General features: G+C 36.0%; 1 protein-coding gene across 2 annotated transcripts; it reads left to right on the plus strand.

The window, feature by feature from the left end:
- The first annotated feature begins 4602 nt into the window (after nt 1-4602).
- LOC103034400 (cytochrome P450 2J4) lies at nt 4603-17206 on the plus strand. Of its 2 annotated transcripts, none has more exons than XM_022685732.2 (9): nt 4603-4823; nt 7195-7354; nt 7468-7620; nt 10033-10193; nt 10420-10593; nt 11407-11548; nt 15040-15227; nt 15328-15469; nt 16992-17206. In XM_022685732.2, exons 1-9 carry the CDS (start codon nt 4629-4631, stop codon nt 17180-17182), a joined length of 1506 nt encoding a protein of 501 aa, XP_022541453.2. In that variant the 5' UTR covers nt 4603-4628; the 3' UTR covers nt 17183-17206. The 2 variants fall into 2 exon arrangements, with proteins under 2 accessions (XP_022541453.2, XP_022541454.2); XM_022685733.2 differs by lacking the exon at nt 4603-4823 and adding an exon at nt 4851-4937.
- The last annotated feature ends 8358 nt before the right edge of the window (nt 17207-25564 follow it).

Below are 25564 nucleotides of genomic sequence, written 5' to 3' on the forward strand. Positions count from 1 at the left end.
GTAAATAATAAAAAAAATTAAGATTTGTGTAAAAGAAACCTTCAGCCATACATTAATTGGCATAGAAAATGAATGCGTTAGAGGAGTAGTGATACAAAAAGTAAGGATGTATGATGACCAAAACAAGTCAATTCATGGAATACATTGAATACTAAATAATTCAGTAATTTATTGCAGATATATAGAAAATTAAATCTCAGCCGGGTCACTTTTGAGTACGTTGCTCATCAAAGGGTTAAGCATTTACAGGACACATTTCTGTTGTATTTTCTATAATCACTGTTGTTTTGTTATTTTTTACAGGTTGAAAGAGGTGATATTATCAGATATCCCGGACACTGTTATTTCTACAACCATTACGCCGTGTATGTCGGAGAAGGGCTAAATAATGCACTGCCTAATAAGACAGCAGAACAGGATACGTTTGAAATGACAAGTATGTGCATCAACCTGTTCAGTATACATGACAATAAATCATCTGTAATTCACAGTGTTATAATATTATGTCATCGGTTGTGGTTGTGGCTTGTGTTAACATTAAATATGGATGTTTAAAAAACAAAGCAGCTGCAACACTGGTCTAGTTTGAAGTTGTAGAGAAAGCTGTAGCCAAACTGTTATTTGCTGAGCACTCAGTGTCTCATACACTGTAAGCCTGGATACGCTGAATTAAATCAAATTAAATGGAACACTTTACAATAAAGGTACATTAATTGACAGTACTTATTACAGAATGTCTCAAATAATTAATTGACATTAGTTAAGACATTATCAATTATTACAGAATCATTTAATTAATGTCTCAAATGATGAATATGATCATATATAATATTACTAAGCATTAAAATATAGTACTGTTTAATAATGTCTTAACTAGTATCAATTTATGATTAATTATATTTAACAATGTTTATTACTGTCACAAGTACTGTTATTTGTGACCCTCATTTTAAAGTGTTACTAATTAAATTCTGTGAGGATTTGAAGTTGTTATGACTAAATTGTAAATCAATTTAATGTTTTAAGGTTTTTGTCACATCAGTTATTTTCATTTCAAATGTTTTGGTCAGGTAAATAAAATACATATTTGTATTTAGTCTTTATTTTGAACTAATTAAACTAAAATACTTTAAATTCTATAGTTTGAACATTATAGCACATAGTCTATGGAGAGTTTTACAGCCTCTGGCATTCTAATATATTTAACTTTTCATTAAACAGTCAATCAATCAACCTTTATTTTGACTCGGAAGTACATTGAAGTCAACTCTCATTTTCAATGTAGCCTAATGTTTACAAAAACAGGGATTGACAATGAAAACTACTAACTATGAAAAAAAAAAAAAAAAAAATAACAATGAATAAAAGATAAAATAGATTTAAAAAATCAAGCTTGAGCTTTAACTGACAAGAAATTAAAATAAAGATAAGAAGAAGATAAAATAAAATAGAAAAACAAGCTAAAACAACTTTTACATAGTACAATAAATAATATTAATAATAATAATTATAAAAATAGATAAAAATAATAAAAATAGTACTAATAATAATAAGAAGAAGAATATATAGAAAACATGTAGAAAAGAATATAAAATAGAAAAAAGAAATTTAAATAAGTTAAACATAACAATACAAAACAATTAAAAATAAAATAATGAAAGAAATAAAAATAAATAAAGAAAGGAGAAACTAAAAGGAGAAACATACTTAATTAACTGAAGTTTAAACTAATTAGCTAAATAGCTGCTCATCTTCCACATTCAATGGATAAATTGTTTTTTTCAAGTTGTTTCTAGAACTGACAATTTACAGGATATTGTTTGTGTTTCCCAATCAGAAGAAAGCTGTGCTATATGCAATATAATGTGCATTTGATTTGTATTTGGAGTCGTATATTTCAAAATCTACTCTTATTATTGGAAATCCAGCAGCTGGTGTAAAATAGTGCTGGTGTTCGGAAGTCATGTGCACAGAGTAGCAGTATGTGGATTGGTCTTGGGGGCCCGAGTAGAACAAAAGCTAAACAGGTGGTGATTATTGTTAAATCTTATCAATCAAAGGTGATGTTTTTGTATCTCTAAATTTTGGGAGAAAACAAATGAAAGATTACATCTATAGAGTTTCTCTTAAAAATATTCTGATTTCTGTTAATGTGTGTGTGTGTGTGTGTGTGTGTGTGTGTGTGTGTGTGTGTGTGTAGGAGAAAATGGCTGTGTTTTTGGAAATCTAAGAGATCCCTATGAGGTCTTCAACTATATGGAAAATAGAACAAACGGCCCTGTAGTTAAGCCCAGATCATGGGATGAGATGGCGAGAAGTATTACAAATATGTATAAAAGATGTGGAACCTGGAAATTTTCAAACACATGTGAACACATCGCTACAAAGATACGTTATGGTGACGGCCATTCTGAGTGCAATCAGGTTTGTAACACTTTAGATTTTAGAGGAGAGCTAATTTATGGAAATAGTTTATTGTGAACAGATTGTGATTGTTTCTGTGTAATTGTGATCTTGTTCTGTCTCCACAGTATAAAACCATAGCTCATCCACTTTGCTACGCTATTGAGAAAGGAAAAAGAAGAACCAGACCTGTTCAAACCGAGTGATGCAGACACCCGGCTGTTGTTTATCCTGCAGTTTAGCCTCACTTGTCTTTCACTGTTAATTACATTTAAATAAACTTAACAGCATGCAATACGTCTCCTGTACTTCATTCAAATCATACAGCTACAACCGTAGCATCTAGTGTGAAGGGCAGTAAGGCACCACAGACTGCCAGCAGGGGGGCTGGTAGACACGGGGAAGAAATGACTGAGTTGGATCTCAATACTCCAAATCCCAGAATCCCTGTCGGTGATTAGCATCAAGCAGCTGCACCTGTACAGCACGCTATATAAACCTCAGTCAAACCAGACATCACTGTCGCACCTTTGTAGAGGGGTGACCAGTAACAGAGAGGAAAAGAAAATAAGTTTTTTAAAAAAAGCAAAATGCTCACAAAAAAAGCAAAGAGATCTGAAAAGAAAGCCACAAAAAAAAGAATTTTGGTTGTGTTTTAGTTTGGTTTATTTGAAGCTGAAAGCTGTCTTTTGTTTGTACACACCATTTGCAGTGTTTTCTTCGTTCTGTTTCCCGCCTTTTTTCCTACACTTCTAGTGAGTTTTTGTTCTCCAGTCTCCTTCGTGACACATTTCATACGACATTATTTCAAAACTATAAATAGAACTGACTGATCAATAATAGTACTATATCCATTTTAATTAAATAATAAATACATAAATATATTCATTTTATATATGTATTATATAAATCTTCCTATCTGCTCTGCACTTGGATCCAACACCTACCCCAACCATAACACCTAGCAATCTGTAATTTTCTCTAAAGTATTACAGTAATAGAACACAGCAACCGTCACTTTTATTGTACAAATGAAGGTTCAGAGGTAAAAAGAAGAAAAATCATTTTAGTTCTAATGAAACATGTTTGTAGGAGAGATGTATAAGTGTGAAGAACCTTACAAAAGATTAAACTGCTGGATTTTGTAGCAGTTACACATAATAACTGAGTAAACAAATGGAAGGAGAATTGAGTAAAATCCACATGTTGTCTAACTTTCAGCACTAAAACAAACTTCAGAAAAAATAAGTTTTGATATAAAAATATTATAATTCTATAAAGAAGCTTTACAATAACCATAAAAGTTACACATATTTGGCGTATTTAACTGCTAATAAAGTACAACAAAACATCTAACCTCATTACATTCAACCCTGTCACTTTCAATCCCATCACATTCAACCTCATTACATTCACCCCCCATCACATTCATATCACTGACTACATATTCTCTACAGTCAGTAATAACTCTACCTTGATCACACACGTGCTGCTTGTACTTGAATAGCATATTGCAGGTAGGCAGCAGAGCAAAAGGCAGATCGCAGATGATTGTAACCAGTAATGATGCAGCACATATGCTACATAATGCAGAGTAAAAGTATTCTCATCCAAATATGTAGTTAAGTAAAAGTGTAAGGAAAAATAATACTCTAGTAGGTACAGATACAGTATTTAAGTACTAAAAACAGTAGTGTAGTAATTCTTTACTATTCATCTCTGTGTACAATCCAGTATCAGTATAATGACAGTAGAGATCATTTGGAATGAATTAAATTGAACCCTGGGCAGATAATGTAATCTCGATGGAACAGAAAAGTGCACATGGATTTCATGCTGTTGGCCAAAGATTACAGACCATTAGCCTCAACCTAAACAATAGAAGCAGCTCAGGAAGCCACACCTTCCTTTACAATGTGAAATTCTGAAAGCTGATACGAGATTGCATCATTAAAAAGTGCAGCATTCCTCAATTACTTGTATTGCTTGTACTTTTTACATGCCACAGATTTCTGTACTTCATTAAACTTGGCTTTCTCTTTAGGCGTTTTCTTTTTCAGAAGTGTGTGTGTGTGTGTGAATTCCTAGAAACTTGTCTGTCGAGTTTTTTTTAAAGCAAAGCGACCTCTCTCTCTCTCCCTCACTCTCTTTCTTTTCCCCCTCCCTCTACCAGTTTTTCCTGTATAAAGCTCTGAACTGCTGAACTCTTCAGCACTTCTCTCAGAATGGAGTCTGTGCTGAGATATCTGGACTGGACGTCTGTGGGCTTGGCCCTGCTGGGTGGTCTTCTCTCTCTGGTTCTGCTGGAGATTTTCAGGTTAAACTCCTCCAGGAGACGCTTCCCCCCCGGACCCAAACCTCTACCCTTTGTGGGAAACCTGATGCAGCTCTTTCAGAACCCAATGGACCTCGTCAGATCGGTCAGTTTCCTGTTTTTCTATGGAGCAGTGCATAACTGTGTATATCGTCAGTGTCCAATGAAAAACATGTATCTTCAAAGCAGCAACTTTCCAGGAGAGAGATGAAACCATCAGGTAATTTTGGAGAATTTATTTTTGGTCCATTCATCAAGAAGATTTGATACAGAGTAAGGGACAGTCTTTGTGTTCAAATTATTTAGCAAATTAAACTCTACAAAAAATGGAGATACTTGTTTTTCCACTGAACAGCGATGATATGCATGTCAGGAAAACAGCTCCTTCCTACAGGGGCATGTTTACTCTTGCTGTAAGTTTGTAACTCTTGTCACGTGTTCCACTGGAACGCTGCCAGATACTCTTCCAAGAATTACGTAACTATTCCACGCATGCTTCATGCCTTGGATTTGCAGACACCAGCAACAATGTTTATACTGATATTGATCAGATGTCTAAGATTGCTAATCTGAAGGTGCACCTCGCACGCTAATTGTTTGTACACCACTGCTTTTTACCCACACACAAGAACACAGAGCCAGTGCGCAGTCATCAGAAAAAATACAATCACAACTATAAACTCCAGGGAGCACACAAAGTGCACACATGTGACTTTGTGTGTCATTTCATCAAAAAAATATATTAATATTGACTTACATTAGTTTGTTCTATCACAAACAATAAAAAAAATATTTTTTTTGTATAGTGACAGATTTCTTCTGTGTATTTGGAGAGGTTGGGGACACTCTGGAGAGGTTTTGAACCGTTTGAAGATGCCTAGTGGACATCTAATATAATGCTCTGTAGCTTATCAATGCTTTCTTGTATCTTTTTTAATGTTTTGTAATTTGTTTGTCAAGACCCTACTGAATCAGGAAATGTAGAGCGTGACAGGTAACATTTATACACACATTGTAAAAACTGAAAATAATAGCAGTTTTTTTTATTTTTTATTTTTTTACATTTTCTTCTGCATTTGATGTTCTCAAATGGAACCTAAGTAATGGATATAAAAGTCTAAAAGGGAATTATTGTTTTGATCCAATTGTCTACTTTAAGCCCTGAATGGTCATTGTGCTATAAGTAAAACTTAAGATATAGAGTAGTAGTGCAAATCAGCTAAAAAAATTGCATAAAATTGAATCTGCGATAAAAGGTTAAAGGGAATGTGGGGGCAATTGACACACTGACTGATTTATTGCATGTTGAGCCAAAAATACAACCATGATTAATTAAGAGAATTAGTACATGTCGTTTTCATGTTTCAAGTCGTGCAAGGAGTACTTTCCTCGTCATTACGATAGCAAAGACACACTGACACTTCCAAAATCTGTCAGGGATGCAGCAGGGAGGGCACAGAAGACAGGACAAAAACGTGACAAATTCAAGCTGCACAGTGTCTATAGACTAGGCTTAATCCCTGTCTTGGAAACTGCCCCTTATAATTTTGAGGAAATTATCTTATTCAAGTCTTTGCCAACCCTGTTCTTAATAAGGTTCCATATTTCCAGTTCTCCTCCAAACCTTAGTTTAACTAATCAGTCCTTAATTTTTAGGCATTTTAAATATTCATTTAGATATTTCCATAGAGATATTAAGCTATTTAAACATATCCAGGAGTTCCCTGTTCACGCAATCATCTTCGGATAACTCCGCCCCTCTAAGGAAGTAATATTTGACATCAGTGAAATCACAACCTTCATACTATTGTTTTATATTCAAAGGGACTAAGGACCCTTGCTGCTGTTCATGTTTATCAATAATTGATATTAATTTCCCTCTTAATATTTCTCATATTGTCTGCATACTTAGTTGGGTGTAAAGCTTAAACTGTTCACTGTGATGTGGTAAAATTTTGATACAACCCAAAGTCATACAAGGAAATGAAATAAAAATAAATAAAAATGATTAAGCTTTGTAAATATGTTTTCTATTCAAACTTAAGTCTTATATTCGCTATGAAGCCTGATCAGTTCAGTTTGGTGGTGTTTTAAGATCTACAGAATTCGCTTAATGTGTTTTAAAGCATAATTTGTGTGTGTTGTTGTACAATGAATAGCTCTACAGTATTTGAGTAATGTTCTAATCCATATTATGGCAAGATTTATAGTTCTTGACTATGACTATGAAGGGGAAAAAATACTGGAAGACCTGATGGTCAGTCAATTTGAAAAAAAGTACGAAGTTCTACACTCAAGTGAAAGACCATCAAAAACATTATGATGAAACTGGCAGTCATCAGGATTTTTTGTTCAGTCTTAGGTCATATATTTGCTATGAAACCTTTGATCAGTTCAGTCTAGTGGTGTTTTAAGATTTACAAAATTTGCTTAATGGACAAACTTTTCCTATAGTAAAGGTTTCATGTCTCTTTCAGATGGAGACCTATGGTGAGATGTCCTGTCTATACCTGGGTGGAAGACCAATAATTGTGCTAAATAAGATGGAGATTGTGAAGGAGGCTTTCGTTCATAATGGATCTGTGTTTTCTGGAAGACCACATGTGCCAATAATGGACTGGATCACTGAAGGGTTGGGTCAGTAAAAAATGAATCAGTATCTTCTCTTACAATAAACATTCTTAAGTCTCTACCACTCTGTAAAATCCTACATATGTCTCTATATCTCCATCCTCTTCTGCTTTTCTCAGGTATTGTGATGGCCCCTTATGGTAATGCTTGGAAACAGCAGCGCCGGTTTGCTCTGCACACTCTGCGTGATTTTGGTCTGGGGAAGAAAAGTGTGGAGGAGCGCGTGGCTGAGGAGGCACGATACCTTGTTGAAGAGATGCTAAAGCATGAAGGTAGTTTAAGATTAGCTATTGTGATACATTCCTGTGGATAGGGGATTAATTTTTAACAGGAGAAATTTTTAAAAATATTTTTAGATTCTTCAAAGTAGCACCTATTGCTTAGATGACAGCGTTGCAGATCCTGGCATTATTTTCTCAGTCAGCTTTATGAGGTAGAGTCAACTGGAATGGCTTTTTAGTTAACTAATAAAAACTAAACGAAAATGTCGAAGACTGACAAATGGGGAAATTATTTGTAATAAATAATATTTTTGAGCAGTAAATGGAGAACTATGACTGACTATGACTATAACATTATGACTGGTTCCCCTAAACCCCTTTACTCACTCATTCATACAGCGGATCTTCTCCCACGCAAAATATGAGGAATAAAAACATTTTGTGGCATATTACTCGTCACCAAGATATTTAGAAAGGTAAGCTGGTTCAGATTTCTGGAGGCAGATAACCCGTGTAACATGGCTTGTTTAATATGTCTTCGGTTTAGTTTTAGCGATGTTTAATGCCTAAAAGGGTGACGAGCTAGCTAAAATACTATTGTTACCTGGGGAAGTACTAAAGATAATGACGAGCTAGCTAACCTTAGCGACAAGCTAGCTAACCTTAGTGACAAGCTAGCTAACCTTAGCGACAAGCTAGCTAACCTTAGTGACGAGCTAGCTAAAATACTAATGTTACCTGGAAGAGTACTAAAGCTAATGACGAACTAGCTAACCTTAGTGACAAGCTAGCTAACCTTAGCGACAAGCTAGCTAACCTTAGTGACAAGCTAGCTAAAATACTAATGTTACCTGGAAGAGTACCAAAGCTAATGACGAGCTAGCTAACCTTAGTGACAAGCTAGCTAAAATACTAATGTTACCTGGAAGAGTACTAAAGCTAATGACGAGCTAGCTAACCTTAGCGACAAGCTAGCTAACCTTAGTGATGAGCTAGCTAACCTTAGTGACAAGCTAGCTAAAATACTAATGTTACATGGGAGAGTAGAAAGCTAATGACGAGCTAGCTAACCTTAGTGACAAGCTAGCTAAACTTAGCGACAAGCTAGCTAACCTTAGTGACGAGCTAGCTAACCTTAGTTATGAGCTAGTTAACCTTAGTGACGAGCTAGCTAAAATACTAATGTTACGTGGGAGAGTAGTAAATCTAATGACGAGCTAACTAACCTTAGCGACAAGCTAGCTAACATTAGTGATGAGCTAGCTGAAATACTAATGTTATCTGGGAGAGTACTAAAGCTAATGACGAGCTAGCTAACCTTAGCGACAAGCTAGCTAACCTAAGTGACGAGCTAGCTAAAATACTAATGTTACCTGGGAGAGTACTAAAGCTAATGACGAGCTAATTAACCTTAGCGACAAGCTAGCTAACATTAGTGACGAGCTAGCTAACCTCAGCGACAAGCTAGCTAACCTTAGTGATGAGCTAGCTAACCTTAGTGACAAGCTAGCTAACCTTAGTGATGAGCTAGCTTAAATACTAATGTTACGTGGGAGAGTACAAGCTAGTCAACCTTAGTAACAAGTTGTTTGAGGGCAAATTGTGATCGGTTTTTATATTTTATAATAAAAATAAATACAATTTGATTCAGTTGACTTCATGTGGTGACTTCTGATTAAGTTTGAGAAGAGACAGATTAAGAATAATATTGATAAATAGGAAAGATACTTTAATGTTTTTATTTTTAAATCCTAATTTGTTTTTAGGCTCATTTTTTTCCAGTTTTGGTCTTGACTCAGACTCTAGCGGTCACCAGTAAACTCATCGAAAAGCAGCTCTTCCTGTCTTTTTCCTAACGCTCAATGTTACTGGACTGCATGAGTTTTAAATACACTTGTTAAATAATGTAAGTGCAGTCTACTGAAAGCCAGTAATATTACTATAAATCTCTATTTCAGTAAGTGTGTAATTTGAGAAACTTGGCTTTATTTGTATCATCTTTACAGTTCACTAGTTTTAGCAGTAATAAATCGTACAAATTTACATTTAAAAATAGTAACACAATGTAAATTTACATTTAAAATAGTAACACAATAAAAATACATAATACACACAATTTATTTGACTAAAAGATATTAGACTAAAACTAGACTAAAATGTTGACTAAAAGACACACCAACTAAATCCAGCTGTGCGATCTGCAATTGATTAAAAAAATAGGGCTCTAAATGTGTCTGAGAGCATCAGTTTTTATTTTTTTTGTGTAATGTTCTATTTCATATTATAGCAAGAACTACTTAACTACATAAGGACAAAATACTTTCACAAACTTAAAAAAGTTTAAAAGTATTCTCAAGTGATTTTATTCATAGTCTGGTTGGAACTGTCTCTATAAAATACAAAAAGTGTTCTGTCAGTGTATTCTTTCTAATCTAGTCTATGCCTTTTCCACTTGTCTTGAAGGGAAGGCTTTTTTTCCTATCCATCCTATTATGAACTCAGTCTCCAACATCATCTGCTCCATCGTCTTTGGAGACCGCTTTGATTATGAAGACAAGCGCTTCGCTCATCTGCTGAAACTTATAAATGAGAACATTTGGCTTGCTGGATCAATGGTAGCACAGGTAACAACCAACAAGATCTCAGCTGCTAAGCATTCAGCTATTTAATATAATGTTGACTAGACCTTTCATGGACTTCGTATCTTTTAAATATGACACCTTAAAGCATAAATTAACGTAACTGTTAATTAGTAATAAATTAACTTTTATTGTATTAATTGTGGAGAATTTCTATTGGTCCATTCATCACAAAATTAACTAGAAATGTGGATTTTTTTTGGTCCTGTAGGTCTTCAACTTGGTTCCCTTCATAAAACACTTTCCGGGGCCTCACCAGAAGATCTGGAGAAATGCCTGTTCTTTGAAAGGCTTCATTCGTGAGGTTGTAGAGGAACACAGGAAGACTCTGGACCCAGAAAACCTGCGGGACTTCATTGATGCGTACCTGGTGGAGATGACCAAGGTGAAAACATTAGGACAAAATATTATCAGAAATCAAATGCAGAGAAAAATAAAACATATAAGGATCGTCGATGGCAATAATATGCATATATTTACAATACTTGTGCTGGGCACAAGTGAAATTTGGCCACTCCCCAAGGTGATTTTTTGAGACCACGTGCCTGGAGTGGTGGGCAGCTGTTGCAGTTAAGGTTAAGGACCTTGCTCAGAGGCCCTCCAAACATAGCTAGGTATCAAAACCACATACTTGTCATGAAAGGAATTTCTCAGATAAAAGTTTCTTTGCTAATCTATACAAATAAGAATTCATTCAGAATGGAATTAAGAATGCTAAATAGTAATTCGCTACTAAAAGGCACATGTAGTTTAAGACTAAGTTTAATGTTCGCTTAGGATTCTGACTCTGTTCTCTATTGTGATTGGTCTCTATGTGTTTGCACACTTCAATCCATCACATATCTTCAGTTGTAGCTTCTGAACAAGCAATTTGTTGTATCTTGTAAGTGGAAAGTGCTAATGCATTAAGCATTAATGACTGAACAAGAATCTTTTTAAAGGGTAATTATGCCGCCTGATTTTATCTCAATCAAATTTAACAAATGGTACAAAATGGGAGAAGTATTTTGGGAAAGGCAATGGGTGATGTTTGGGTTTAGAGGCAGGGCAGAAGGGAGAGCTGATTGGGCTGAGCAGTGTGCCTCTGATAGTGGCAAGATGCAGAAGGTTGGTCTTCAACAGGGGCCGCGTTAAAGTGCAAGTAGCAAGCCATGAGTCATTTAGCGTTTTCTAAACATCCTCTTCTTGTTTTGAGCAGCAAGAGGCAAAGGAAGAATCTACATTCCATGAAGAGAACATGATTATATCCACCTCTGACCTTTTTCTTGCCGGGACCGACACCACAGCTACCACTCTTAGATGGGGCCTCATTTACATAATGGACCACCCTGATGTGCAAGGTACTGTTACAGATCCACAATAATCAATATTATAATAGAAAAGTGAACAGTGGATAGAAAAATGTTTTTTTAGCACAGTTTAAATGGCGAGAAATACTTTCCAGAACAGTGTGGACTGTGGGGAACATACTCTAGAACAGTATTATGTTCTAGTTCTAAAACAGTTCTAAATTGTGGAGAAATCACCTCCAACCCCCCAAAAAATAAAAAGGTTCCTCAATGTCAAACATCCTAGAACAGTGTACATGGTTGAGAGTATTCCAGAAGTATGTAAACAAAAAGACATAATTATAGAAAACATTGTAGAATAATGTAAATGGTTGGGTGAACCAGTCTAAAATGGTATAGACAATATAGAGACAATAAAGAATACTGTGAATGTTGAAGAAGACATTGTAGAACAGTGTGAATGGTGGAGGGGAAATTGTAGAACAGTGTGAATGCTGAAGAGAACAATGTGATAGGTGGAGGTAAAATTCTAGAACAGTGTGAATGCTAGAACAGAGTTGTTGGTGAGGTATATATTCTAGAACAGAGTTGTTGGTGAGTTAAATATTCTAGAACAGAGTTGATGGTGAGGTATATATTCTAGAACAGAGTTGTTGGTGAGGTATATATTCTAGAACAGAGTTGTTGGTGAGGTAAATATTCTAGAACAGTGTCGATGGTGAGGTAATATTCTAGAACAGAGTTGTTGGTGAGGTAAATATTCTAGAACAGTGTCGATGGTGAGGTAAATATTCTAGAACAGAGTTGTTGGTGAGGTAAATATTCTAGAACAGAGTTGTTGGTGAGGTAAATATTCTAGAACAGAGTTGATGGTGAGGTAAATATTCTAGAACAGAGTAATTGGTGAGGTAAATATTCTAGAACAGAGTTGTTGGTGAGGTAAATATTCTAGAACAGAGTAATTGGTGAGGTAAATATTCTAGAACAGAGTTGATGGTGAGGTAAATATTCTAGAACAGAGTAATTGGTGAGGTAAATATTCTAGAACAGAGTTGTTGGTGAGTTAAATATTCTAGAACAGAGTTGATGGTGAGGTATATATTCTAGAACAGAGTTGTTGGTGAGGTATATATTCTAGAACAGAGTCGATGGTGAGGTAAATATTCTAGAACAGTGTCGATGGTGAGGTAATAATCTAGAACAGAGTTGTTGGTGAGGTAAATATTCTAGAACAGTGTCGATGGTGAGATAAATATTCTATAACAGAGTTGTTGGTGTGTTAAATATTCTAGAACAGTGTCGATGGTGAGGTAAATATTCTAGAACAGAGTTGATGGTGAGGTATATATTCTAAAACAGAGTTGTTGGTGAGGTAAATATTCTAGAACAGAGTTGTTGGTGAGGTAAATATTCTAGAACAGAGTTGTTTGTGAGGTAAATATTCTAGAACAGTGTTGATGGTGAGTCAAATATTCTAGAACAGAGTTGTTGGTGAGGTAAATATTCTAGAACAGAGTTGTTGGTGAGTTAAATATTCTAGAACAGAGTTGATGGTGAGGTATATATTCTAAAACAGAGTTGTTGGTGAGGTAAATATTCTAGAACAGAGTTGTTGGTGAGGTAAATATTCTAGAACAGAGTTGTTGGTGAGTTAAATATTCTAGAACAGAGTTGATGGTGAGGTATATATTCTAAAACAGAGTTGTTGGTGAGGTAAATATTCTAGAACAGAGTTGATGGTGAGGTAAATATTCTAGAACAGAGTAATTGGTGAGGTAAATATTCTAGAACAGAGTTGATGGTGAAGTAAATATTCTATAACAGAGTAATTGGTGAGGTAAATATTCTAGAACAGAGTTGTTGGTGAGGTAAATATTCTAGAACAGAGTTGTTGGTGAGGTAAATATTCTAGAACAGAGTTGTTGGTGAGGTAAATATTCTAGAACAGTGTCGATGGTGAGGTAAATATTCTAGAACAGAGTTGTTGGTGAGGTAAATATTGTAGAACAGAGTTGTTGGTGAGTTAAATATTCTAGAACAGAGTTGATGGTGAGGTATATATTCTAAAACAGAGTTGTTGGTTAGGTAAATATTCTAGAACAGAGTTGTTGGTGAGGTAAATATTCTAGAACAGAGTTGTTTGTGAGGTAAATATTCTAGAACAGTGTTGATGGTGAGTCAAATATTCTAGAACAGAGTTGTTGGTGAGGTAAATATTCTAGAACAGAGTTGTTGGTGAGTTAAATATTCTAGAACAGAGTTGATGGTGAGGTATATATTCTAAAACAGAGTTGTTGGTGAGGTAAATATTCTAGAACAGAGTTGTTGGTGAGGTAAATATTCTAGAACAGAGTTGTTTGTGAGGTAAATATTCTAGAACAGTGTTGATGGTGAGTCAAATATTCTAGAACAGAGTTGTTGGTGAGGTAAATATTCTAGAACAGAGTTGTTGGTGAGTTAAATATTCTAGAACAGAGTTGATGGTGAGGTAAATATTCTATAACAGAGTAATTGGTGAGTTAAATATTCTAGAACAGAGTTGTTGGTGAGGTAAATATTCTAGAACAGAGTTGTTGGTGAGGTAAATATTCTAGAACAGAGTTGTTGGTGAGGTAAATATTCTAGAACAGAGTTGTTGGTGAGGTAAATATTCTAGAACAGTGTTGATGGTGAGTTAAATATTCTGGAACAGTGTTGATGGTGAGGTAAATATTCTAGAACAGAGTTGTTGGTGAGGTGAATATTCTAGAACAGAGTCGATGGTGAGGTAAATATTCTAGAACAGAGTGAACTGTACAGGTCTTATTCTAAAATACTGTGAATGTTGAAGATGTTCAAGAATAGAGCGGATGGTGAGGTAAATATTCTAGAACAGAGTTGATGGTGAGGTAAATATTCTAGATCAGAGTGAAGAGTACAGCTAATATTCTAAAATACTGTGAACGTTGAAGATGTTCTGGAACAGTGTGCATGCTTAGGAAAACATTGTAGAAGAGACTTAAGGGCAAGGATACATTCTAGAAAAGTGTGAATGCTAAGGAAAACATTCCAGAACTATGGCAATGCTGAGAAAACAGTGTTGTAGAACAGTGTGGATGGTTAGGAAAACATTGTTGAACAGTGTGAATGATGAGGATAGTATTATAGAATAGTGTGCATAGCAGGGAAGACATTCTAGAAGGGTGAGTTAAGGAAAGTTAAATATTCTAGAACAGATAATATTTTAAAATATGGTAAATGTTAAAAACGACGTTCTAGAACAGGATGAACAGTGATGAAAACATTACAGATTAGTATGAATGCTAAGAAAAAAATATTGTAAAATAGTGAGAATGGTAGTGAAAGCATTCTAGAACTATATAAATGGTAGTGAGAGCAATCAGTGTGAGTAATGAGAAGAACATTGATTATCATTGAAAAAGATCATTGATCTTTTAACTGCATTTTAACAAGTACAAATGACGAAGCTGGCACTATTTCTGCTCATGCTATAACTATATCATGTTCTCTTATGTTTGTGTTCCTGGTTTTCCACGTCTCAGAGCGCTGTCACGAGGAGATAGTTCAGGTGCTGGGTTTTGATCGTTCTCCCTGCATGGACGATCGTGCACAGCTCCCCTACACTCACGCCACTGTTCAGGAAATTCTGCGCTGTTCCAACATCTCCCCTTTTGGTGTAGTCCATGAGACCACACAACCAACACAGCTGCATGGATACCACATCCCAGCGGTACTGATGAAGAATTGTAGTTTAATGTTATAAGAGAGTTATAAATGTAGATTAATTGACTGACTAATTGTGTGGAGTGTTTTTTTCTCTCCCATGGCAGGGAACACAGGTTTTGGCTAATTCTACAGCCATCATGAGTGACAGAAACCACTGTAAGCACCCAGATGTGTTTAACCCGGAGAACTTCCTAGATGAGAAAGGACAGTTCTGTAAAAATGACTTCTTTCTGCCATTTTCTATGGGTGAGTGTCTGCAGTGCGTAAACAAGGATACATCTTCCCTAGTCATTATAGGCATTTGCATGGGAAAATTAACCAACATTAAGTTACACTTTGTAGTACAGTAAACGTTAACTTGCTCTTATGACCTACAACACTGTAACCAGGCAGGTAAAAAATATATAAAGGTAGCACTGGTGGGCAAGACTCCACACTGATGGCAAGTGAAGGTTGGGGGGGCACATCTATTATGCGAATAAATTATGCCAGGAGCCAATACAAGATTTACTCGAAATTAGATGTGTTCAGGTAAATTTCTGGTGTATTGCTATCTTGGCAAAGGAAAACACAGGTACGCCACTGACTGAAGTGAACCTAGGCAGAAATCTTCAGTCAGATGATTATTGCTATCTTGGCAGTGAATTGTGCATGCAACACACATGTCGTGCATACATGTACACACGGCAGCACCAGACTACAACATAAGATAAAATAACAACAAACTTTAGGTCATTGTCAAATTAATTTTGTTAGTGTTAAATTACCTTCTTGCGCACCTTTAAAGCAGTCTGCCAAATTCAGATCGCAAATGGCTCTTAAAGGGAATGTGGGGGCAAGTGACACGCTGATTGGTTTACTTCACGTTACACCTTAATCACCCCATGATTAATTAAGAGGATTAGTACATGCCTTTTGTGCGTTTCCAGCCATGCAAGGTGTACTTTTCCTGATGTTACAATAGCAAAGACACTCTGATATGCCCTAAATCATGCTGCGCAGTGCATGGGTAATGGCTTGCCTTCACGTAACTAAAATAGGTCCCTAAATATGACAGTTTCTCCCATGTCTGGGATAAGATAGCTAAGCCAGCTAAAAGGCTAAATACCACAGTACAGAACGTGTTCCAAATAAATGAGGCTCAGATTACTTAAGTTTGCAAGAAAGGAGAGAGGACTGCTCTGATTAAAACAGACTCTGGTTTGTTTGCACTTTTAGTGTGGTTCATTTCTGCAGGTGTGAAATCAGTAATCGCATGCCAAGACCGATTTACACTGCACAGATATAGATGCTGGACCTTCTTGCTGTATTTATGTTCTTGCTCATGTGCCAGACAGCTCTAACCAATCAGAGGAGCAAACCAAGGAATGCTCCAGATAAAATCAAACTCATCAACTGATTCAGACCAGAGAAATTACAAGTGTAAAAACGCCCTTAGTGATGTTTTTGGGCACAAATTTTAGACGTGCAGGTTCGTCCAGGTTAGTTTGAATATAACTTTGTTAAAATTGCTATTAAAATTGTGCCTGTATTTTTTCCCCACCCATTAGTACATGCCTAGCCTAGTATTATCTTAAATGTAATCGAATAATTGACCTATTTTTGGCCATGTACACGATTAGATTAGCTGCTGAGACAAGGTTCTTATCAAGTTCTTATGAGGGTTTGAAATTTGCATCACCTGGACTTTCTTAATGAATTCTGTGAACAAGCCACATCTTTAACAAGCTAAGAAAGTGTGTGTATATTTATATATATATTACTGCAGGTCCGAGGGTGTGTCTGGGTGAGAGTCTGGCGAGGACAGAGCTCTTCATCTTCTTCACCTCTCTGATCCAGCGGCTGAAGTTCTCATGGCCTCCTGGAGAACCTCGTCCAAACATGGACGGCGTCTTGGGCATGATCCGCTCTCCGTTCCCCTATAATACAATCTGCAGCAGCAGGGAGACCACCCACTGAATTAGACCACCAAGACCAGCTTCTGTATGAGAGAGAGCAGCACCATTCCTGAAGAACATTATCAGATTTATATTTAAATATTAAAATTAAATCTTAACAGTAGTTTATTCCCACTCGACCCTCTCTTCCAGTCTGAGCAACCGGAACTGGCAAGCTGGTGAGCCAACTAGCAAGCTCTCCAAATTTTCACTATGGGTGCATCCCAATTGAATACTAATTATAAATTTCTTTCATCTATGCCCATCCTTTATTTGTATATTTTATAAAACTACATCAATTACTAACTTAACATATACACTAATTACAATATGTATAGTAAATAATACATTTTCAAGTGTATTAAGATATTTTTATATGTCTTTCTATTAAAGCATGTGTTCTCTCTATTATTGGTGCTGTCATTAATACAAATATACACAAAATGACAGGATTTTTTTATTTTTATTTTTTTATTTGTATAATCAGCCACACCTGTTGACAGTTAGCATCTAAATATTGTTCTTATTTAAAGCTCTTGGGAACCAAAAAGTTTTCTTCATTAAACAAAAGTTTCCTTTTTGTTTCCTATTGCCTCCTGACATCCTTTACCTTTTTTGCATAAAGTTATCCACACCAAAAAATAATGTTGTGTATTAAAAGGGTGTAAAATGTTAATTAATTTTATTAATGAATTATATTTTATAGAAGGGGTTTAGGGAAAAAATAATAATTTTAATTTTAAGTGACAAAAAATGTTTCTAACATGTTGGTTTTATATGTGTATTGGATTTTAATGTGGAAAAAAATGATCACTTGGTTTTAAAATGAAATGATGACAATAAAACTTTTTCAAAAGAAAAATACAAGTGGTTTTAAGAAAATAGTAATGTTTTTTAGTGTCAAATATGAATGTGAATTTCAATTTGATATGAAATGACAATATGAATGTCAATTTACATGTTTTTTTAAATAGATGTGCTGCTTTTAATGTGAAAAAACAATTGATTACTTGTTTTTTGAAAGTCTAAAAATGAAATGGTGACAAAACTTTTGTTCAGAAGAGACATTTGTGCAAGTTGCCGTTTTATTTACAGCAAAGCCTCATTGGCTGAGAACTGCAGCGCAGTAACTTTGCAGCGTTTATACTGCCAATATTTTACGGTTCATTTACAGTCATTCTATACAAAGTATGTCTATAATTTTACACTATTTACTGGAAACTAAATGTCCTGGACATTTCTAACATAACATGATTATTGTAAAAAATAATTACAGTGTTTTATTGTATTAATTCTGTAGAACTATGTAATTTGATCATAGAGTAACATGTTTTACAGTGATTTATTGTAAAAAAAGTTTTTTACTGTAATACATGCTGTAACTTCAAACTACACCAACACTACACTTAAACCAAATATTTTTATAGTAAATTCAGACACTAAATAACTTTACAGATGTTCTGTTGTAAAACTGTAGAATGTAATACATCTTGTGATGCTTTATGAAAACACCTGCCACCTGTATATATAAAACAATAACATTTGAGGGCAAAATGGGTGGTTAGGTTTAAAACGTTTCCCAGAAATTTTACTGCTTTGTTTTGAGACTAAACATCAGCAAAACACATATCACATTCCCCGTCACATTCAACCTCATAACACTTTCAACCCTATCACATTCAATCCCATCACATTCAATCCCATCACATTCAATTCCATCACATTCAATCACATCACATTCAACCCCGTCACAATCAATTCCATCATATTCAACCCATTCACATTCAACCTCATCACTTTTAACCCCGTTACATTCAACCCCATCACATTCAAGCCCATTACAATCACATTCAGCTTCGTCACATACAATTCTGACACATTTAACCGCATTACATTCAACCCCATCACATTCAAGCCCATTACAATCACATTCAGCTTCGTCACATACAATTCTGACACATTTAACCGCATTACATTCAACCCCATCACATTCAACCCTGTCCAATTCAGTCCCATCACATTCAACCTCATCACATTCAACCCCATCACTTTCAACCCTGTCCAATTCAACCTCATCACATTCAACCCCATCACATTCAACCTCATCACATTCAACCTCATCACATTCAACCCCATCACATTCAACCCTGTCCAATTCAGTCCCATCACATTCAACCTCATCACATTCAACCCCATCACTTTCAACCCCATTACATTTGCCCCATCCCATTTAATCCAGTCACATTCAATTCCATCACATTCAACCCCATCCCTCTTAACCCCCTCACATTCAACCTCATCACATTCAATCCCATCACAGATACAACAGTATAGTACTTAAGAAGAGTGGTGATATTGTTCTACTTCTTTATTATACATTTCTATACAACCCAGTATCAGTTTAATGACAGTAATATTAGTAGTAATAATATAGTGTTGTAGAAAAGAAAATGAAAGATGGGTCCACACCCACTCCTCATCCGGGGTACAACTCCCCTACGTGTTCGCTTGATAGAGAGTCGCAGACAGGTGGAGTGAAGTTGAAAGCAAACCAAGTATTTATTACAAAGCACTGAATATTCAGGAGAACCCACACATGAAAGACCGTCTAACAGCCGTCCCAGCATAAGTTCTGACCCCCCTCTGATCTGACTCCATGTTTATACCCCAAATGACGTGAAACCTGCTGATGAGGCGTTGCTAAAATCATCTCATGTTAGCATGCATAATCTCACGTGTTAGTACTCAAGTTTCGCAGGTCTGACCGGACCACTAGTGTTTGGCCTTGACTGTGTCCAGCCGGACAGTGTGGTATTGTTTCAAGAATTGACTGGGTCCAGTCAGACAGTGTGGTATTGTTTCAGTAATTAGACAGTGCCGCCCTCCCTATGTGCGCGCGTCCTCCTCCCGCTTTGGTAGGTGAAGGACTTTGCACGCACAGAGAGAAAGGCCGCACTGTTCGTCCCGAAGTCTCCTTTGTATCAATTCAGTTCATACAGAGTGCACTAGCCGATGATTGATGGCCGTTAGTCAGAGACATGCAGTGAACGAAATGTTTCAAGCATGAGCTACGCAAGTCACACAATAGATTTCATATGTTATATGTTAATGTGTTGGTAGCGCGTGGTTAGTCCGCCATATAATAGATCCTATGTGTTAGTAAATGCCTTATGTATCATGTGGGTTAATTTGTCATAATAAAGTCTGTGTTAGTCACATGCCCACATGCCTGATCAAACAATGTTTTACTATATGTGTAAAGAATATATATTGTGGTTATTGGTTAATCTTCTATATAAATGCGTGTAAAATACACTGTGAGTAATAAAAATGATCAGATACAATGTGAGTATTGGTTAATGCATATAAAATACAAGGTTTCACACAATGATTATGTAATTATAGATACTAAGATAAGTAATCATAATTGAAAGATATTTGTCGATACACCCAAGGTAAAATAAACAGTTACTCTTCAATTCCCCCTTTTGACATATCAACAAGATACGTCAACACATAGTAATTCCTCCAAATATGTATTTACATATGTTCAACACTTGATAAACATGTGAGTGAACATTTTACTAACAAGTGAGAGCGAAAACCTGTCCGGCAGCCTACCAACCAATTTTTGACAGGAAAAATTCTCCCACAGCCCCTTCTGCCCCAGGCGGCCAAGTTTAACCCTATCAATGGAGGAAGTGACATCATTGCCCTAAAGTCATCCCCAAGACTGGTTGGTTTACAGCAGTTACTCTTGCTCTTCCTCACACTCCAGTATAGGTAAAATACATGGTGGTGTACAGTCTTTATTATCATTATACCCATTAGAGTAATGGTTATTATTACCTGTAGCCATATTGGAATAACTGGAGGGAGTGCTGGTTCGTTATGGTGTCCGTACTTTGCCCTGTTCCACCCCCTTTTGACGTATCAAACCATTATTACACAATAAATGTGTTGTCCCTCTAAGTTTCCCACTATTTAGTAAACTGTTATCTATAGCCCTATATGTGTAAGTGTTAAGGTTACAGAGTGTTTTTTTTTTTTTTTACAATTCCGTTTTCTGAAGAGTCCAAGGCAACCTGTAAAGGAAAGCAATGTCCAGGACAACCTGTAAAGGAAAAAATAATGTGTTCCCCCCTAATTTAGCAAATCACAGTTTATAACCTTATATGTGTAAATGTTAAAGTTACAATGTGTGTTTTTCTTTTCTTCTTTCTTCTTGCTTCAGGGTTCTGAAGGTAGACTACCTCAGCCCCACGTACAAAGAGCTTTATTCTGGCTCTTGATGTCTGCAATATCAGTGAATGAAAAGTATGAGTTGGTGTGTGATAAGACTATGTGTGTTCTTTAATGAGATGTGTTTAAGAGTCTCTGTATGTAGTGTACTTTGACGCAATCGAAACATTGCTGAATGAGTCACTCCCTCACTTCCTCTCCTCGGTCACAGCCAGGCTGTGTGCTGCTGCTGCTGCGCTCTGAGAAACTCTTTTCTCTGCTGTGGCCAGGCCAGGCCCGTGCTGCGGGGGTTCTGCTGCCCCTCCTTCCTGCTGCGGGCCTGCTGCTGCGGCAGGGTCAGACTTTTCAGCTGCTGCTGTCTCGTCTCCTCCTGCTTTCAGTTAGCGATCTCTGGGCTGTGTGGCTGCACACTGGCTCCAGTTGCACCATGTCGAACCCTCGCCTTTCAGTTGATCTGCGTACATTGTTCTCTCAGTAACCTGGAAAGGCTTAATCCAGCCATGCTCGTTCCTCTTTCGTGCGCAATGGCGGAGGAGCCCTCACTCTGTGTCCGGACTGGTCCACCTTTGCACCACGTTCTCCTTCTCCCCCCTGTGTAAACAGATCTGAAACGAGACTTTTGTATTCGTTATAATCATGTTTAAGGTTCTCTATTCATTTTGGAAGTCTTTTAAGGCGCCCTCCGTGTCTCCTTCCTGCAAGTTAAAATACATGGTTAAAATACATTTATCACACTTAACTTGAGCTCTGATTTCCCCTTGGAAGTTAATTATTTAATATTTAAATTTTGTCTGTGCACAGACTTCAGCCCAATTTTTGTTTTCTTACCTTCTTCAGTTGTCCTGATTTTCAGTTATGATCAATCATGATCTTTACTGTCAAATGTGCGTTCAATCCGTAACATTTAGTAATTTTCCATTTTAAATTGCAACATTTAATTATCATCACCATTAATTACTGGCTTTTACCTTACTTTTGTTCACATCCCTTTCCCTTTTAGTGTAACTGCTTCCCTGTTGCTCTAACTAATCTCTTATATCCAAATTAGATCTTACAAACACTTCCAATTTGCACGACCAAGTTTACCACCAGACACACACTATCTCTCATGCATGCACACACGCTCATGCGCACACACACAAACTCAAACACTTCTACTTCCACTCTCAAAGACCCTACCAAAGTTAAAGATCAGCACTAGACACTAAAACAACCCAGCTCTGGAGTTCCATCATTGTACAGACCATATTTTACTGCTTCATAGCACAAAACTGCTGCTTTAAACGCACCTGCTGTTAAACCTCCCACTGAATGCTTCCTGCATATCCTCTTATATTGTATTGATAATACTACATAGATAATAAATAAGGAACAAACATTTGGAAATATATCTGAATCATGTTTACTATTATTGCTCCATGCAAAGTTTTAATGATCAGCTGCTCTATTCTCCCCTTCATCTCCACGCTGATTTATACAATATCAGGGCCCAAAGTTTTAAACTCAGCACAAACTACACATAATGTGGCTTCTGTGTGGCTTCTGTGTCAGGAATGGTTCCATATTGATGTATTGGGCTTTCTTGGGTTACTCTTGCTTGGACTTTAGAATCACTGCTTGTGGCTATATTATTTTACCTGCCACTTTGTTTTCTGCGGTGTGCTATTTTACTAAGAAATTATGTTTCTGACTTTATTCAGTTCCCAAGATTTTATAAAGACTTGATTTCTAGATTTAGTTGATTTTATTAAGTGCTTTAAGAATTGGGATAGTGGAAAGTGATTATTTTTCTCTGTATCAATCGTTCCATTACAGACAATAATATTAGCAATATCAATAAACAATTTTATGCTTTGCTTTGTTCTTGTTATTATAGCAAATAAAATCCGAACAATGCTTTTCATTTACTGATCAATATGTTCAATATGTATGTATGCATATGCAATGCACAGCAGACTGCTTTTCACAATTATCAACTATACATCTATTTCCTTAAACATTTTATCAAGCCTCACACATTGTTCCTCTTGTTAAAAAAAATGGCTTACATGTTGAATAGTGAAAGTTTAATTTTGTGAATTCTAAAGTGTCTACATTTCATATTTTAAAATTAGGATTGAGTGTGTCTTGAAAGCTAAGACTTTTCCTTTTTTTGCTGAAAGTAATTGCTCATCTGCATAGTGGTGGTTTTAAAACCAAAAGTTAAAAATAAATAGATACATAAATAAACTAAAAGTTGAACAATGCTCTATATGTGTAAAATAATGATTGGTCAATTTTTTTTAGTAATAGTGGTGAGAGATAAAAAAAAGTAATAGGTTTTAAAAAAGATAAAAAAGTATAAAATAATTATTGGGCAAATAATGGTGGAAATAATGATTATCTATTTACATCTCCCCCTTTTTCCGAAACAGAATTTCTGTTTCAAAAAAATTAACACAAAATTGCTTCACCCTCTGACTGTCCATTGGGCTGGTCTACCCTGCCCAGGCCTCCACTGACACACACCCCATCACTTCATTCATCCACTCACTCTCGCCTGGGCTGCGCTTCCCCTCCTCTAACTCTTCAGAGATATTTCTCCGTGGTCTGTTGAAATGCATGTGGTGGTCAGATCGAGACTGTGCCTGTCTTAGGTTGTCCCTGTGTAATACGTTGGGATCTTACCCGTCTTTGGCCAACCAGCCTAGCCCACTGAACCACACACAGCGTAGCAGCACAGTTTTATCAACATTCAGTGCCGTAGTGTTCCTGCAGGGTACAGTTAGGGAGCGCAACCCCAGGTATGTCGTACTGTCATAAACTCACACTCTGGTGTTGACCGTGAAAGCCCGTGCAAGGCATCAAGTACCCATGGTTTATTATTTGTTATTATTGTATACATATTTTATTTATTACCATCATTATCACCTTTTCTCTTCCACTGAATTTAGCTTAAATTATTTGCTTTGATGACACTGCTCTAAAATAGACCCAAAACTCCTTCACTGATAGAAAACAGTGCATGTCAATGAATAATTATTCAGATTTTGCATCTGTACCTTAAAGGTGTACCACAAGGTTAAGTTTTGGTCCAGTTTTATTTAATATATACATAAATTATATTGCTGGCTCTGCTTCTCAGACTGCAAACTTTACCATTATGCAGATGAAACAATTTTATATTGCTTAGCTGATTTTGTTCATGCTGCAGACAGAAAATTTCCGAATGCATTTGCTTTATAGGTGGCATTGTATAAGCATGACAACTAAATTTATGCTGTTTTCCAGATCTCTTTCTAGTCTAATTTAATACTATAAAGAAATAAAGTAAAGCAAGTTCTTCATTGCAGAAAGTAAAGCATATTGAAAGCAAAATAGAAAGCTCAATTTTTTTTAATACATTTGATCATGTCCCCTTTCAGAAAGAGACCCAATTCCCTGTAGCTTGAAATAGATGCAACACTGAGTTTCCTTTTCAAAAAAAAAATATATATATAAATAAAAAGTAAAAAATAAGGTCTTTCCTCACTGGTTTCTGAAATCTACTATCGCTTTTAAGATAATCAAAATATCAGCATAGACTGAGATACATGAGAACATAGAGAAATGAGATATTACATGTATCTTATATAGATCTCATTCAGCTGAGACTGAACTCAGGTCAGTCTAAATAAGACATAAATAGAAAGAGAGAAGGAAGATAAACAAAAGCTGTGTTTGGAATGGCTCACTCATTAACTTATTCACTATTCACTATGTAGCATTTTCTATTTATTGAACTGATTATTTAAAAATCAAATAATAAACCATGTTTATTTGTCCTGCTCTGAGGACATCTTATACAGCAGTACTGCATGGCATAGTATATTTTGGAATTTCTAGCATACATCTTCTGTACAATATTATTAAAATATAATGTAATTAATAGTGAACTATATGGGGAAAAAATGTACTGCTCAGTTTTTACAAAGCATTGCAAAAATGGCCAATCCAAATTGCTTAGTATTTCTGCAATAGGAAACGATTCCGAAACAGCCACACACATTCATTATTTCCATTATTAGATTTGCTTATAGAATATAGAGTTGGACATATGTCCCTGTTAGGTTAGGGCCCCCAAGATATAGTCCAATACCCAAAATTAAGCTAATTATTTTCCTCAATTCTGTCTCCATAATCC

Source organism: Astyanax mexicanus, chromosome 13 (assembly GCF_023375975.1).
Source record: "Astyanax mexicanus isolate ESR-SI-001 chromosome 13, AstMex3_surface, whole genome shotgun sequence".
Classification (NCBI taxonomy): Eukaryota; Metazoa; Chordata; class Actinopteri; order Characiformes; family Acestrorhamphidae; genus Astyanax; species Astyanax mexicanus.

Coding starts and splice junctions, on each gene's coding strand:
- LOC103034400 (XM_022685732.2), top strand. CDS start 4,629: ATGGAGTCTGTGCTGAGATATCTGGACTGGACGTCTGTGGGCTTGGCC. Junction 7,355..7,467: donor CTGGATCACTGAAGGGTTGG/GTCAGTAAAAAA, acceptor TGCTTTTCTCAG/GTATTGTGATGGCCCCTTAT. Junction 11,549..15,039: donor GGACCACCCTGATGTGCAAG/GTACTGTTACAG, acceptor TCCACGTCTCAG/AGCGCTGTCACGAGGAGATA.